The sequence below is a fragment of the Xenopus laevis genome, chromosome 3S, assembly GCF_017654675.1.
Source record: "Xenopus laevis strain J_2021 chromosome 3S, Xenopus_laevis_v10.1, whole genome shotgun sequence".
NCBI classification, from domain to species: Eukaryota; Metazoa; Chordata; class Amphibia; order Anura; family Pipidae; genus Xenopus; species Xenopus laevis.
Genome location: NC_054376.1, coordinates 23,593,788 through 23,609,076, shown reverse-complemented (window position 1 = coordinate 23,609,076; position 15,289 = coordinate 23,593,788). Strand labels below are relative to the sequence as shown.

General features: G+C 38.4%; 1 protein-coding gene across 1 annotated transcript in view; it reads left to right on the top strand.

Moving 5' to 3' along the window:
• The window catches only part of xpo7.S (exportin 7 S homeolog), a 40,887-nt gene that overhangs the window by 4,513 nt on the left and 21,085 nt on the right, over positions 1–15,289 (top strand). Inside the window, 4 exon segments of the mRNA NM_001091028.1 lie at positions 1,814–1,960; positions 3,677–3,770; positions 6,700–6,866; positions 8,821–8,886. Of these exon segments, the coding sequence (NP_001084497.1) occupies positions 1,814–1,960; positions 3,677–3,770; positions 6,700–6,866; positions 8,821–8,886 (474 nt within the window).

The window sequence follows — 15,289 nt, the reverse complement described above, 5'->3', positions numbered from 1 at the left end:
AAATATTTAAAAAACTATTAAAAAATAAATAATGAAAGCCAATTGAAAAGTTGATTAGAACTGGCCATTCTATAAAATACAGTTACCCTAAAGGAGAACCACCCCTTTAAGTCTACTAGAGAATCCTGTAAACATTAAAGGGGCACTGTGGCGGAAATGAAAATTTAATATAAGATTCACCTTACTGAAATAAGAAACTTTCAAAATACAATCAATTAAATATTCTGCATTGTTTCTGAAATAATCAAGTGTATCCCTCTCTCAGCATCTGTTTCTCTTCATTCTGTCTTTTGCACAAATCCTGCTTATAGAGAGACATGATGTCTGGTAAATTTAATAGAGTGAGCTCTAATACATCTTCTAGGCAAAAGGAGCCCCCCTATAAGATATATTGGATCTAACTGTCAATGGCTGGTTTTGCTTCTAAAACAATATATATATATATATATATATATATATATATATATATATATATATATATATATATATATATATATATATATATCTATATATATCTATATATATATATATATATATATATATATATCTATATATCTATATATCTATATATATATATATATCTTAGTTGGGATCAAGTACAAGGTACTGTTTTATTATTACAGAGAAAAAGGAAATGTTTTCAAATTTGGATTAAATGGAGTCATTGGGAGACGGCCTTCCCATAATTCGTAGGTTTTTGGATAACAGATCCCTTTCCAAACAGAGGGCAGTGCTTGATATTGGTCTGGAAGGAATGGGAATGCAGGGGGTGTTTGCTTCGAAATTTTTCAAAATTTGGATTAATTGGAGTCTATGGGAGACAGCCTTCCCATAATTCAGAGCTTTCTGGATAATAGGTTTCTGGATAACAGATCCCGTACCAAACAGAGAACAGTGCTTGATATTGGTCAGGAAAGAATGGGAATTCAGGTGGCGCTGGGAAGGTGTCTGAGTATTAGTTCACAGTATAGCAATAGATGATTGGGCAGGCTAGGAGGGTATTGTGTAACGCTGTGTCACCCTGTCACAGCATTTTCCTACTTATCTCTATTTAGCAGATCGCTGCCCTGCGTTCCCCCTGCTTATCAAAAAGCTGCACTGCATCCACTGTGCTTCCCAGCTCTTGTTTCTTTCCACCATTTGAAGTGACATGTGAAGTGTATGTTTACATGCAGACCTGTCACACTTAAGCGCAACAGGTTGCAATTATTGTCCAAAAGTTAAAGGGTTTGTACACCTTTAAATTAACTTTTGGTATGATGTAGAGAGAGATATGTGCAATTGGTTTTCATTTTTTATTATTAGTGATTTTTGAGTTTAGCTTTTTATTCAGCAGCTCTCCAGTTTGCAATATCAGCCATTGCTGGGGTCCTAATTCCCCTAGCAACCATGCACTAATTTTAATAAGAGACTGGAATATGAATAGGAGAGTCCTGAATAGAAAGGCGAGTAATAAAACAATAACAATAAATGTGTAGCCTTACAGAGCATTTGGTTTCAGATGAGGTCAGCTGGAAAGATTCACAAGAAAAGGCAAATAATTAAACAACTGTAAAAAAAATAAAATACCTAATGAACTATTGAAAAGTTGCTTAGAATTGGTCATTCTATAACTTACTAAAAGTTAATTAAGCTTACTAAAAGCTAACTAAGCTTCTTTATGTTTTCACCATGTGACTGTCATGAGGTTCCTTAGTTGTGATTCTACTTTAATGTGCTTCTGCATGTCAGCTCCCTTTTCTCCACAAAACACATGGTATACATAAACGGTGCATGTTTGACTAATTAAGTTCCTCTCTGTTTTTGTTTTTAGAGTCTAGCTCAGCTAGAGATCCTGTGCAAGCAGCTGTATGAGACTACAGATACCAGCACCAGGCTGCAGGCTGAAAAGGCACTTGTTGAGTTCACCAACAGCTCCGAGTGTTTAAGCAAATGCCAGCTGTTGCTTGAGAGGGGAAGTGTACGTATGGGAGAAATTGGGCTTTTGCTGGGTGGGGGGGGGGGTAGGTGAGGGAAAGGTAGATGTAGACTGAGGTTGTGCAAGGCAGGATAGTAAGAAGTGTAAATCTAAAGGAGAGAGGGAATTAAACTGAACATGTATAATAAACTGTTTAACACCAAGCTGGATCTTGCATAGCACATGGGGCAATTTTTGGCGCTGTGTGTAGTTAATCCGCACCTCTCACGCTTTTCCTATGGTATTCCTGCTTAAGTGGTGCAGATCCCCCTAGTTTTTTCTTTGTAGCACAAATGTTTTGTATGGAGACGAAGGGAGGGTTAAACCCCCCCCCCCCCAAAACGTTGATGCACAGGTGGTCACAAAAAAAGGGGTAAGCTCCCCACCTGCAATACATATGGTGTTTGTGCGACTCTCCAATAATTATTTGCAATTTTGGGCGCTTCATTGCCAGCAAGTTTCTCATTAGTTTGTTTAATGTATATTGAAAACAAATCAGGGCCTTCTTTCAAGATATTGGTGGGCTTCCATCACAGGGATGCACAGCTATGCCTAAGTGCATAGAAGCACCTGAACAGTTTAAACCTGGGCAGGGTCTAATAGTCCGCTTTGTTTAGCCGAACAATTGACTTTATGGCCACATTCACAACTTATCAACATCTGTATGGCCCAAGTTGCCAGATAACCCTAAGGTGAGCCAGTGTGTTGCCTCCTGGAGAGCAGAACGTAGAGGATAGCATTAATAATTTGGGAAGGAAATTATAGCAGTTTCAGCAAGACGTAACTAAAGACGAGGATAGTTTGAGAAACAGGAGATTTAGGATATGGTGTCTGTGCTCAAATTTTATCTTTTATTTGGAAATGATGTAGTGTGGAGTTTATTAACCTGTGCTTCTGCAAATGGTGTTAAACTACAAATCTTATTATCTTACCTACAGCCAAAGGGCACTTGTAAATTTAATTTAGCAGCATCTGAAAGACTCTAGGTTGCTCATCTGTAACACAGACTGTATGTAGTGAATATGTATTTAGTTTTTATGTAGGGCCTCGTAGTAGTGCACTGAATAGTTTTTGGGGAGAAAGCAAGAGTGATTTGGAGGTAAATTAGGTTAAAAAATGCCTGTGCATTAGATGTACAAGTGGATGTAATGTTAAACGAATTGTTCAGTGTAAAAATAAAAACTGGGTAAATAGATAGGCTGTGCAAAATAAAAAATGTTTCTAATATAGTTAGTTAGCCAAAAAATGTAATGTATAAAGGCTGAAGTGACTGGATGTGTAACATAATAGCCTGAACACTTCTTCCTGCTTTGCAGCTCTCTTGGTTTCCACTGATTGATTACCAGGCAGTAACCAATCGTTGACTGGGGGGGGGCGGCACATGGGTCATACCTGTTGCTTTTGAATCTGAGCTGAATGATGAGGATCAATTGCAAACTTACTGAACAGTTATGTCCCATGTGGTCCCCCGTATAGTCACTGACTAACTCAGAGTTAGAGAGCTTGAAAAACAGGAAGTAGTTTTCTGTTCTGTTAGACATCCAGTCAATCCATCTATTTACCCAGTTTTTATCTTTACACTGAATTGTTCCTTTAAATGTGTGAGTACTCTAACTTTAATGGCATACAGTGTAGAAGGAGATGGTAAAGCTTATATAATGAAGTATGGGACAGTAGTTTTTTTCATGCATAAATAACTTTTTTTGCTTCCCTCCCCAGTCCTCATACTCTCAGTTACTGGCCGCCACCTGCCTCACCAAACTTGTGTCACGAAGCACTAATCCCCTCCCTCTGGAGCAAAGGATTGATATCAGTGAGTATCCGCAGTTTATTATGAGTTTCTCTGCTAGACTGATTTTTCTGGGTGGTGGACTGAAACGTAATTTAAATGTACTTCATTTGCAAGTGCTGTTTAGAGCGTAATGGTTCTGAAGTAAAACATTGTGTCTATGTGGACCCTGTTTGATTGTCATTGACTGCAAGGTGTCTTTTACACACACATTAAAGGGGTTGTTTACCTTTAAATAAACTTTTAGTATCATGCAGAGAGTTAAAGTCTGAAACTATTTGTAATTGGGTATCATGTTTTATAATATGTGGTTATTGAGTTATTTAGCTTTTTATTCAGCAGCTCTCCAGTATGCAATTTCAGCAATCTGGTTGCTAGGGTCCAAATTATCCTAACAACCATACATTCATTTGAACTAGGCACTTGACTATGAATAGGGAAAGGACTGAAAAGAAATATGAGTAATAAAAAGTAGCAATAACAATACATTTGTAGCCTTACAGAGCATTTGTTTTTTAGATGGGGTCAGTGACCCCTTTTTGAAAGCTGTAAATAGTCAGAAGAAGAAAGCAAATAATTAATAAACTTTATAAAAAAAATTTTTAAAAAAAGTTGCTTAAAATTGGTCATTCTATAACATACTAAAAGTAAACTTAAAGGTGAACCACCCCTTCAAGTTATAATGGTCATATCATTCACAATGTGGTGTTCTATTTCAGAAGTAATTCCAAGTTTCCATATAGGCTGGCTGTTGAACAAGGTGGCCTTTCAGGCTGGCCTACTCAGAACCCCCTTTTTTTACAGCCCTTGATTAAAACAATAAACTCGTGTATTTAGCCACTTAGATCAGACCAATGAAGTAGAGAATAAAATACTTCCATGATATGTTATACAGGTATGGGATCTGTTATCCAGAATGCTCGGGACCTCGAATCTGTCCATAATTTGGATCTTCATACCTTAATTCTACTAGAAAATCATGTAAACATTAAATAAACCCAATAGGCTGGTTTTGCTTCTAATAAGGATTAATTATATCTTAGTTTGGATCAAGTACAAGGTACTGCTTTATTATTACATAGAAAAAGAAAATAATTTTTAGAAATTTGGATTATTTGAATAAAATTAAGTCTATGGCCTTTCCGTAATTCGGAGCTTTCTGGATAATGGGTTTCCGGATCCCATATCTGTAATGTACAGTATGTAGCTGTTCATATTGTAATTAGTTGAAATGAATGTTAATGAACCCTTGTGATACACATGGGGCTTCAGTGCTAGTGCAGAGGCCACTGCTAGGCAGTTGCTAGGGTAATTTGGACCCTTGCTGAAATTGCAAACTGGAGAACTGCTGAATAAAATGTGAAAATTTGTCTCGAAATATCACTCTCTACATCATACTAAATATTAATTTAAAGGTGAACAACCCCTTTATGTTTGCCCTGGAGCAGTAACCCATAGCAACCAATCAGCAGGTGATATTTACTGGTCACCAGTTTAAAAGCAAATCTTATTGGTTGTCATGAGTTCCTGCTCCTCTGCAATCTTATTTTTCCTGTTAATAGGAAGGTGACACAAGTGAGCCCTGTGCTTTAGTCTCTGCCTTTAACCAGAGATGAAGTACAGGGCTCCCTTTGTGCATTGCACCAATCTTTACTTGGTTTTGAAATCATTCTCTGTTACGGGGAAACTAAGTACAAGTTCATGGACTGCCTATGTCATGCCCATAAGTGCAACTTATGTGGCATTTAGTAGGAGGTGTACCGTATATACTCGCGTATAAGCCGAGTTTTTCAGCCCCCAAAATATGCTGAAAAACTCTACCTCGGCTTATACGTCCAAGAATAGTCGCCGGCGTCCAAGAATAGTTTTTTTTTTTAATTCAGGTACAGTTTATTTAACAGAACTTGCATCATAACTTGACAAGTAGGGGCAGATTTTTTTTAAGAGTCAAAACTGCCCTGGCCATTTAAGAATTCGAATTAGACTATTCACCTCCTAGAACCTGCAGAATTACGGTATAAGTCAATGGGAGAGGTTCAGTGACCAATTTGGCGTTGTTTGTAGCCGAATATTCGAATTTTCGAGGAAAATAGAATTCATATTAGTTAAAATGAATTTGAAATAAATGGGCCTTGTATTGTACATAGCAGTGGTGGTAAAAACGGAGAAAAAAGTTTTTTTTTTTTTTTTTTAAATAGTACATTAACATTCATAGAGGGCATGTGGATACATTTTTCTTTTAAATATCTACTTTTAGAATCAGACCAGGCTATTTCTTGGCCAGCTGATAAATGCTTGGAGAGAAACAGCCCGACCAATCAGCTCTGCTTTGTGATGTTTGCAATTTATCCTTAGCATTCAGCTCAGATTTAAAAGCAAACCGTTTATGATCCATGATCCCCCCTTAAGTCACTGATTGTTTACTACCTATGTTATAGAATGGCTAATTCTAAGTAGCTTTTCAATTGGTCTTTTTTGTTATGTTTTCTTTTTTTCATCGTTTTTAAATTATTTGCCTCTTGCCTTTTTTTGTTAAAAAACAAATGCTCTAAAAAAGCTACACATTTGTTATTGCTACTTTGTATTACTCGTCTATCTTATCAGGCCTCCTCCTATTCATGTTCCAGTCTCTCATTCAATCAATTCATGGTTGCTAGGGTAATTTGTACCCTGGAAACCAGATTGCTGAAAATGCAAACTGGAGAGCTGCTGAATAAAAAGCTAAAATAACTCAAAAACCACAAATAAAAAATAAAAACCAAATTGTCTCAGAATATCACTCTCTACATCATACTGAAAGTTAATTCAGAGGTGAACAAACCCTTTAAAAGAGACAGTCGTGGGGGTGATCCATCCACTAGGTGGCAGGGCTCATACAGGCAGCTCTGCTTTAATTTTGCTGTCATTTTTTAGGTGGCTGCTAAAGTTTGATGAACATCACTTTTTTCCACAGGGAATTATGTGCTGACGTATTTGGCCACCCGGCCAAAGCTTGCCTCCTTCGTGACACAGGCTCTGATTCAGTTGTATGCCCGGATCACCAAATTAGGCTGGTTTGACAGTCAGAAGGATGAATATGTGTTCCGAAGTGTCATTGGCGACGTGACGCGTTTTCTGCAGGTTAGACATCAATGACTGTTATTGCCATAATTATTATTATTATACATAAGAGTTCATCTTGGTTATTTTTCTAATTATGGACTACAATAGAATCCCCATTTTACTCATTCGAAGTAACGATTTACAGACAATGTATTGATCTTGTTAGTACAGGTACGGGACCTGGTATCCAGAATGCTCAGGATTTGATGCTTTCCGGATAACAGATCTTTCCGTAATTTGGATCTTCATACCTTAAGTCTACTATAATAATATAATGTAATAATAGGCTGGTTCTGCTTCCAATTAGGGATGCACCGAATCCAGGATTCGGTTCGGGGTTTGGCCGGGATTCTGCCTTTTTCAGCAGGATTTGGATTCAGCCGAATCCTTCTGCCCCGCCAAACGGAATCCAAATCCTAATTTGCATATTCAAATTAGGGACGGTGAGGGAAATCACATGACTTTTTGTCACAAAGCAAGGAGGTAAAAAATGTTTTCCTCTTCCCACCCCTAATTTGCATATGCAAAATATGATCCAGGTTCAGTATTCGGCCAAATCTTTCGCAAAGGATTCGGGGGTTCGGCTAAATCCAAAATAGTGGATTCGGTGCATCCCTTCTTCCAATAAGGATTAGTTATATATATATATATATATTAGTTCATATCTTAGTACAAGCTACTGTTTTATTATTATAGAGAAAAAGGAAATTTTTAAATATTTGGATTATTTGGATTAAATGGAGTCTATTGCAGAGCTTTCTGGATAACGGGTTTCCGTATAACGGATCCCATGTATTTTAAATCTTTTAATTTCACTCAAATATAACAATCATGGGGGACAAACGGCAATTTTGTGAACATTATGACAACATTTTTATTTATAATCATGTAAAGGTTTTCTTTTGGGGCCTTGTGGTGTCATTCACGGAGCCCACTGATCACCCACATTATTTGTTTCCTCATTGAAACACAATGTTAAAGGATCAGTAACATCAATTTTTTTTTATTAAAAAAAATCATTCGTGTAGAACGACTCTGAAGATTTTCATTCATCCAGGTCATGGTATATCTTGTATAGGTAAATCTAAAAACAACTGGACTTGCTGAGTAATCATTGAAGACGTTTCACTACTCATCCGAGCAGCTTCTTCAGTTCAATACTGGCGTCCTGTGGCGGATTTCAGCTTGCAAGCGCCCTGTGTGAATTTCCATAGTGCGTTTTCCATTAGTTTCAGTGGTAGTGCAGTTTATGCGTATTTACGCCTGGCTGTTCTTTTTTAAAAACGCAACGTAAAAACGCCACGTCTGGCCTTGCCCTTAGGACAGATGGCTGTTGTTACAAAGTAACAGTAGTTAGCCAGCTTCGCAAAGTAGTCAGAGAGATCATCAGAAGAGCGTTAAAAATCATGAAAAGTCTGCATATTTTTTAATTGATGTATATTGCAAAGTTGCTTGAAATTATGTTTACTTTTCAAAAAAGCTTGTTATGTTTTTGTGGAGTTCCCCTTTAAAGGCAGCTGTTAGAATTGATACAATAGTTGCTAATATTCCACAGATACTGCTGAGAAATGTATCCACTAAGGGGCATATTTATCAAGGGTCAAATTCGAATCAAATTTGGACTATTCCCTAGTTAAAGTACATAAAAAAATAGATCGAAATTTGAAAATTCACCTTGACCTATGATAAATCTGCCCCTAAATGTATCAAATTGTAACAGTCCAGATTCTGCTTCTGGATCACTGAGCTGCCAGACTGAGAGACTAGAGACACGCACTTTAAACTTACATTTTGGAAAAACTGTGAAAAAAGTCTTTGATATTGGTGAACAATCTGAAAACAACTCAACTGAAAAAAGTGTTTGTGAGGTGCAGAACCCCTTTAATGCTCCCTGGTTTCGATTTTTCAGACGTGCCCTGCGTGTATTTTTGAATCTCAATAATAATTTACTTAAATCCCTTTGTCTCCTCAGGACAGTGTGGAATACTGTGTTATTGGAGTCAGTATTTTATCGCAGTTGACAAATGAAATCAATCAGGTGAGTGCTGCTGTGTTTTCATATAGACCAGAAGCTAGGATATTACTTGCTGCATGTCTCCAGTTTGGAGCCCAGCTAGGTTTGCTTTGTTACATATGTTTGGGGTCAGTTTACTACAGTGCATTAAATTTTACATTAACTCTTTAAGTGCCAGCAGAATTGACCATTTTGGTTACGCAAAATGCCAGACGATTTTGAAACATTTTGTGCTCTCTCACTTTAGGGGCATTTTCTGAGGGGAAACCTATAGTTTACCTAGGAAAACTATAAAAAAAAATTTTGGGGAGAAACTGAGTTTTTTTCATGTATTTCCACCTCTGCAAAAAGATTAATAGTGCTAAATACAAAAAAAAATCAAAAATTCCTATTTTTCACAATATATGAACTTATACCAGAAACATATTTCATTTTACGCATGAAAATCCGACTGATTTAGAAAGCCTCATGTCTCTCGAACGTGCCAATACTAGATATGTATAGTTTTAGGCAGATTTAGGACATCTGTACAGCAAAAACTCCCGGCAGTATATTACTAAATCCTAAACCGTAGGTTTACCCCAGAAAACCATATATTTTTGGAAAGTACACATTCTGCTGATTCCAAAATGGGTAACTGTCTCTCTACTCCTAACTACCAAACATCAAAGCTTGTCTGAACTAAGTGTTTTTTATAAAAATGTATTGTACATTTTGAAAAATCACTTCAAAGGTTTTATTTTGCTGCTCTGCATATCACACACTATATTGAATACCAAGAAAAAGCACCCTGAATATGATTGCCAGGGGTCCACTGAACAGTTTAATCCCCATTGTGCATAGGTTTACCAAAGTACCTGGCATTTAGAGATCCAAATTGTCTTGAAAAATCAACACATTGACTGCATTTTTTGTGGGGTAAAAACACAGAAATATACGTTTACCCCCCCAAAACCATATATTTTTGGAAAGGACACATTCTACCGAATCTAAAATGGGTACCCATGCCTTTCTGCTCCAAACTACTGAGTCGCAAGGCTTTCCCAAATTTGTCGTTTTTGGTGAAATATCTGAAAATTGCCTCAAATCTTCAACTCCCAGCACCATTATCACCCATGTATCATTACATACCAAGAAAAAGCACCCTAAATATGCCAGGATTCCTCCAAACAATTTGGTGGCCATTGTTCATAGGTTTACCAAAGTAACTGGCATTTAGAGGCCCCAAAATGAAGTACCGTATATACTCGAGTATAAGCCGACCCAAGTATAAGCCGAGGTACCTAATTTTACCTACGAAAACTGGGAAAACTTATTGACTCTAGTATAAGCCTAGAAACAACTACAGCCCTGTCTCCCAGCAGCGCACATTCTGCCAAAGCGACCCCCCAGCGATCAACCGGACTTCTTTGCAAAGTTGATGGTGACAGAGAATTGCCAAACGGATTACTGTGTGCATTGTCCCACTGTCCCACTACCATGTGCAGAGGGTGCTGTTTAGATATTGCCATCACTGTTAATCTTTCGTATAACCAACAGAGGGCGCTGTGTGATATTGCAGTCACTGTTAATCTTTCATATAACCAACAGAGGGCACTGTGTGATATTGCAGTCACTGTTATTCTTCCATATAACCAACAGATGGCGCTGTGATATTGCAGTCACTGTTATGCTTTCATATAACCAACAGAGGGTGCTGTGTGATATTGCAGTCACTGTTATTCTTTCATATAACCAACAGAGGGCGCACTGTTATTCTTTCATATAACCAACAGAGTGCTGCGTGATATTGCAGTCACTGTTATTCTTTAATATAACCGCTGTTATTCTTCCATATAACCAACAGATGGTGCTGTGATATTGCAGTCACTGTTATGCTTTCATATAACCAACAGAGGGTGCTGTGTGATATTGCAGTCAGTTATTCTTCCATATAACCAACAGAGGGCGCTGTGTGATATTGCAGTCACTGTTATTCTTCCATATAACCAACAGATGGCGCTGTGTGATATTGCAGTCACTGTTATTCTTGCATATAACCAACAGAAGGCACACTGTTATTCTTTCATATAACCAACAGATGGCGCACTGTTATTCTTTCAAATAACCAACAGAGGGTATTGTGGGATATTGCAGTCTCTCCCCAAGTGGTACTGTTGGTATAGGAATGATTAAAAGTGACTGCAATCTCAGCTACTCGGGTCGGGTACCGCTGACCCGAGTATAAGCCGAGGTAGACTTTTTCAGCACATTTTGGATGCTGAAAAACTCGGCTTATACTCGGGTATATACGGTAAGCACATACAAATAGTCCCGTGGGTAACTTCAGCTAATGAAAGATCAACACATTGACTGCATTTTTTCTGGGGTAAGAACACAGAAATATATGTTTACCCCCCAAAACCATATATTTTTGGAAAGGACACATTCTACCGAATCTGAAATGGGTACCCATGCCTTTCTACTCCAAACTACTGAGTCGCAAGGCTTTCCCAAAAATGGCAGTTTTGGTGAAATACCTGAAAATTGCCTCAAAGCTTCAACTTTCCAGTATTGTATCGTCCATGTATCATTACCAGCATAAAGCATCCTAAATATGAATGCCGGGGGTCTACTAAACAGTTTGATACCCAATAAACATAGATTTACCAAACTATGTGGCATACAGAGACCCCCAAATCCAAATAGGGCATATGAATTTTCACGTATAACACTCTGGCTACTACAACATAAGCACCCAATGAGAGCCCCTAACAGTATGGAGACCCTAGAAAACCATATAGTATAGTAACTTACTGAAAATAGTCACAAAGCTTGCATTTTACTCCATTATATACCCCATAATTTTTAACGTACCAACAAAAGTCATCCTAAATATGAATACCAGGGGTGTACTGAACAGTTGGATGCCTGAAATGAAAAGATTTACCAAACTAGGTGGCATACAGAGACCCCCAAATGAAAATAGTACATATGAATTTTCACGTATGACACTCTGACTGCTACAATACAAGCACCTGGTATGTGCATTATGGACCATAAGACTCCCTAACAGTATGGAGACCCTAGAAAACCATATATTTTCCAAAAGTACACATTCAGACAAATCTAAAGCAGGTTAATACATTTTTCTACTGCAAACTACCAAACCGCAAAGCAATGCTAAACATAACACTTTTATGAAATTTCTGAAAATAGTCACAAAGCTTGCATTTTACCCCATTATATACCCCGCATTTCATGACGTACCAGCATAAAGCATCCTAAATATGAAAACCAGGACTGTTATGAACAGTTTGATGCCTGATAAGATTTACCAAACTATTTTGCACACAGAGACCTCCAAATATTTATATAGCAGACAAAATTTCCATGGTCAAAATGAAGTAACAAAGAACAGAGCGCAATGGTATAAAATCACTAAAATCCAACAAAACCGGAAAAATCAATGCTTTTTTTTTTCGCCTACGTAATCAGCAGTCAGAATCAATGTTTGAATATTTTAGTATGGCCAAATAGGTTTTATGGACAGAAATAGGGGAACAACTTCGCAAAGCAAAATCACCGAAACTGCAGTATAATCACCGAAATAACATACAAAAGGTATTGCGCAGTGCAACATAGCATACGCTATTCGCAATGGCAATAAAAGTTTTTTTCAGGCAAAAAAAAGACGATGCGCAAAAAAAAAAAAAAAAGTGCGTGTGTGTGTGTGTGTGTATACTGACCAATGCATGTTGTGCGTGCGTGTGGGGATGCTGTGAATGTGTGACCCCCCTGATCCCCCAAACATGTAGGAAAAGCCGTTCCTTAACCCTGAAATGCTGCAGAACGTAGAATCTACGTTCTATTGCATTTCAAGTGCCATTCCCACAGAACGTAGATTGTACGTGGGGTGGCACTTAAAAGGTTAAGTTTCCACATGTTATAGCTGCGAATATTTTTCCGGCAGAATATTCGCAACAACTAAATTTACTAAACAGCAATGCCCTCAGAAATCATTGCGATAACTGCGTTAACAAACCAGCCTACGTTAGTGGTAATTTTAGCAGGTTGCAAATTTTCTGGCGAAAAATTAAGTTTTGTTTTATGGCGTTTATTATGGCATGATTCATGGCAGGGCCGGAACTAGGGGTAGGCAGAGTAGGCACGTGCCTAGGGCGCAAAGCTGAGTGGGCGCCAGGCACGTACCTGCTCTGTCACCTACCCCGTGTTCGGTCCCGTCTGCCGCTGGTGGCGTGCGCATAAATGCTCTTCTGCGCATGCGCGCACCTATGCGCAGTCAAGCGCGCACAGAGCCGGCGCCGTGGCCCGCCAGGTTGCCTAGGGCGCCTGGCCGGGTTGGCCCGGCTCTGATTCATGGCCAGATATGTATCTTCAAAACTGCTAAACTTTATAGATATTATCAACAACACAGTAAACAGATTTCACCCAATCAAACATGTATGCATCATATAAATCCACATTTCAATACATCCAGTCACAAGATTTACCCCCTGCCAATAGAATCATATAAATAATCCAAAACATCTTTGATTATCCTGTCACTTCTCTCTTCTGTCAGGAATGGCAGCATGAACAGAATGATGGGTAAAACAAGGTGTTCTGGAATATTTCATGTCCCCTTGAAAATCTTCTAGCAAAAAAATAAATTACTAGGGATGCACCAAATTTGGTATTCGGCCGAATCCTTGGTGAAAGATTTGGCTGAATCAGAATCCAAATTTGCATATGAAAATTAGGGCCAGGAAAGGAAAAAGTGGAAAAAAATCTTCTTATGTGACAAAGTCACATGATTTGCCTACCCAACCCTAATTTACATATGCAAATCAGGATTCGGATTTGGTTCGGCCAGGCACAAGGATTCGGCCGAATCCTGGCTGAATCCCGAACTGAATCCTGGATTCGGTGCATCCCTATGTAGATGTCGCTAAAATGTTGCGAATATTCTGGCGTTAATTTTGTCTTTCGTACATTTAGCTGTTTAGTAAACCAGCCATTAATGTGTACGTAGCGTTATTTTCAGCAAATGCGGTAACTGGCGAAAACATATTCTTGCGCAAGGAAATTGGAAATTTATATTTACCGCAGGTTACTAAACTGGCGAAAACATATTCGGCGACAAATTTGTCTATATTTTGTGTGCATATTTTTACCGCTCTTTAGTAAAAGGACCCCCTTAGACTGTGTTGTGTGTGTTGTTATTATCCTTTTATTTGTATAGTGCCAACATATTGTGGCAGTGCTTTACAGACTTTATACACCATTCACATAAATCTCTGTCCATGTCAATCTTACAATGTAAGATGCGCTGCATTGCTCTCTTAGTTATGTACTAACCCCAGGAAATGGGAAGCCTCCAGTAATGTTGATTTGAAATACAGTTCTTCGACTTAATGCTACTCCTACAGTTTTAGGGTTACAACACCCAAACTCTCCACACTTCTTCGTCCTATAGCGTAGCAGGTTACTTGTGCTTTTCTAAGCGATCCCACCCGCTATCTTTTTACGGCGGCACTCAGAACACCCAATTTTTCCATTCACTTTGACAGGGAAGATTTTCAAACTGCTGCCACTCTTCCAGTTTTGAAGCCACATTCACCAAACTTAAATCACATAGTCATGGGGTCACCCCAAAGGAAACAGGGTCATTTGTTGGATGCCCCAAAGTGGGACAAGCCAAACAGCCAATCAAATTTCACCCATTGACTTTCAATAGGGAAATTTAAACTGCTGTAAATGTTAGAGCGCCGCACTCACAAAACTGAATCACATAGTTATGGGGTGAACCCAAATAAAAATGCCATATTGGTTAGATGCCCTAAAATGGGAGAAGCCAACAACAGCCAATTAAATTTCACCCATTGACTTTCAATAGGGAAATTTAAACTGCTGCCAATGTTAGAGCTTTGAGGCCGCACTCACAATACTTGAATCACATAGTTATGGGGTGAACCCAAATAAAAATTCCATATTGGTTAATGCCCTAAAATGGGAGGAGCCAACAATAGCCAATCAAATTTCACCATTGACTTTCAATGGGGATATTAAAACTGCTGCCAATGTTAGAGCTTTGAGGCCAAACTCACCAAACTTGAATCACAGAGTTATGGGGTGAACCCAAATTAAAAGGCCATATTGGTTGTATGCCCTAAGTGGGAGGAGCCAGCAACATTTGAATGGGGAATTTAAATTGCTGCCACTCTTACAGCTTTGAGGTCACACTTGAATAATATAGTCATGGGGTTAACCCAAATGAAAAGCCATATTGGTTAGATGCCCTAGAGTGGGAGGAACCAACAACCGCATTGAGTGTGAATGGGGAAATTTAAATTGTTGCCACTTTTACAGCCACACTCAATATTGGTTGTGGGAAGAGCCAACAGCCAATCAGATTTTATTCAGTTAGCTTACATGTTTTTTCAAA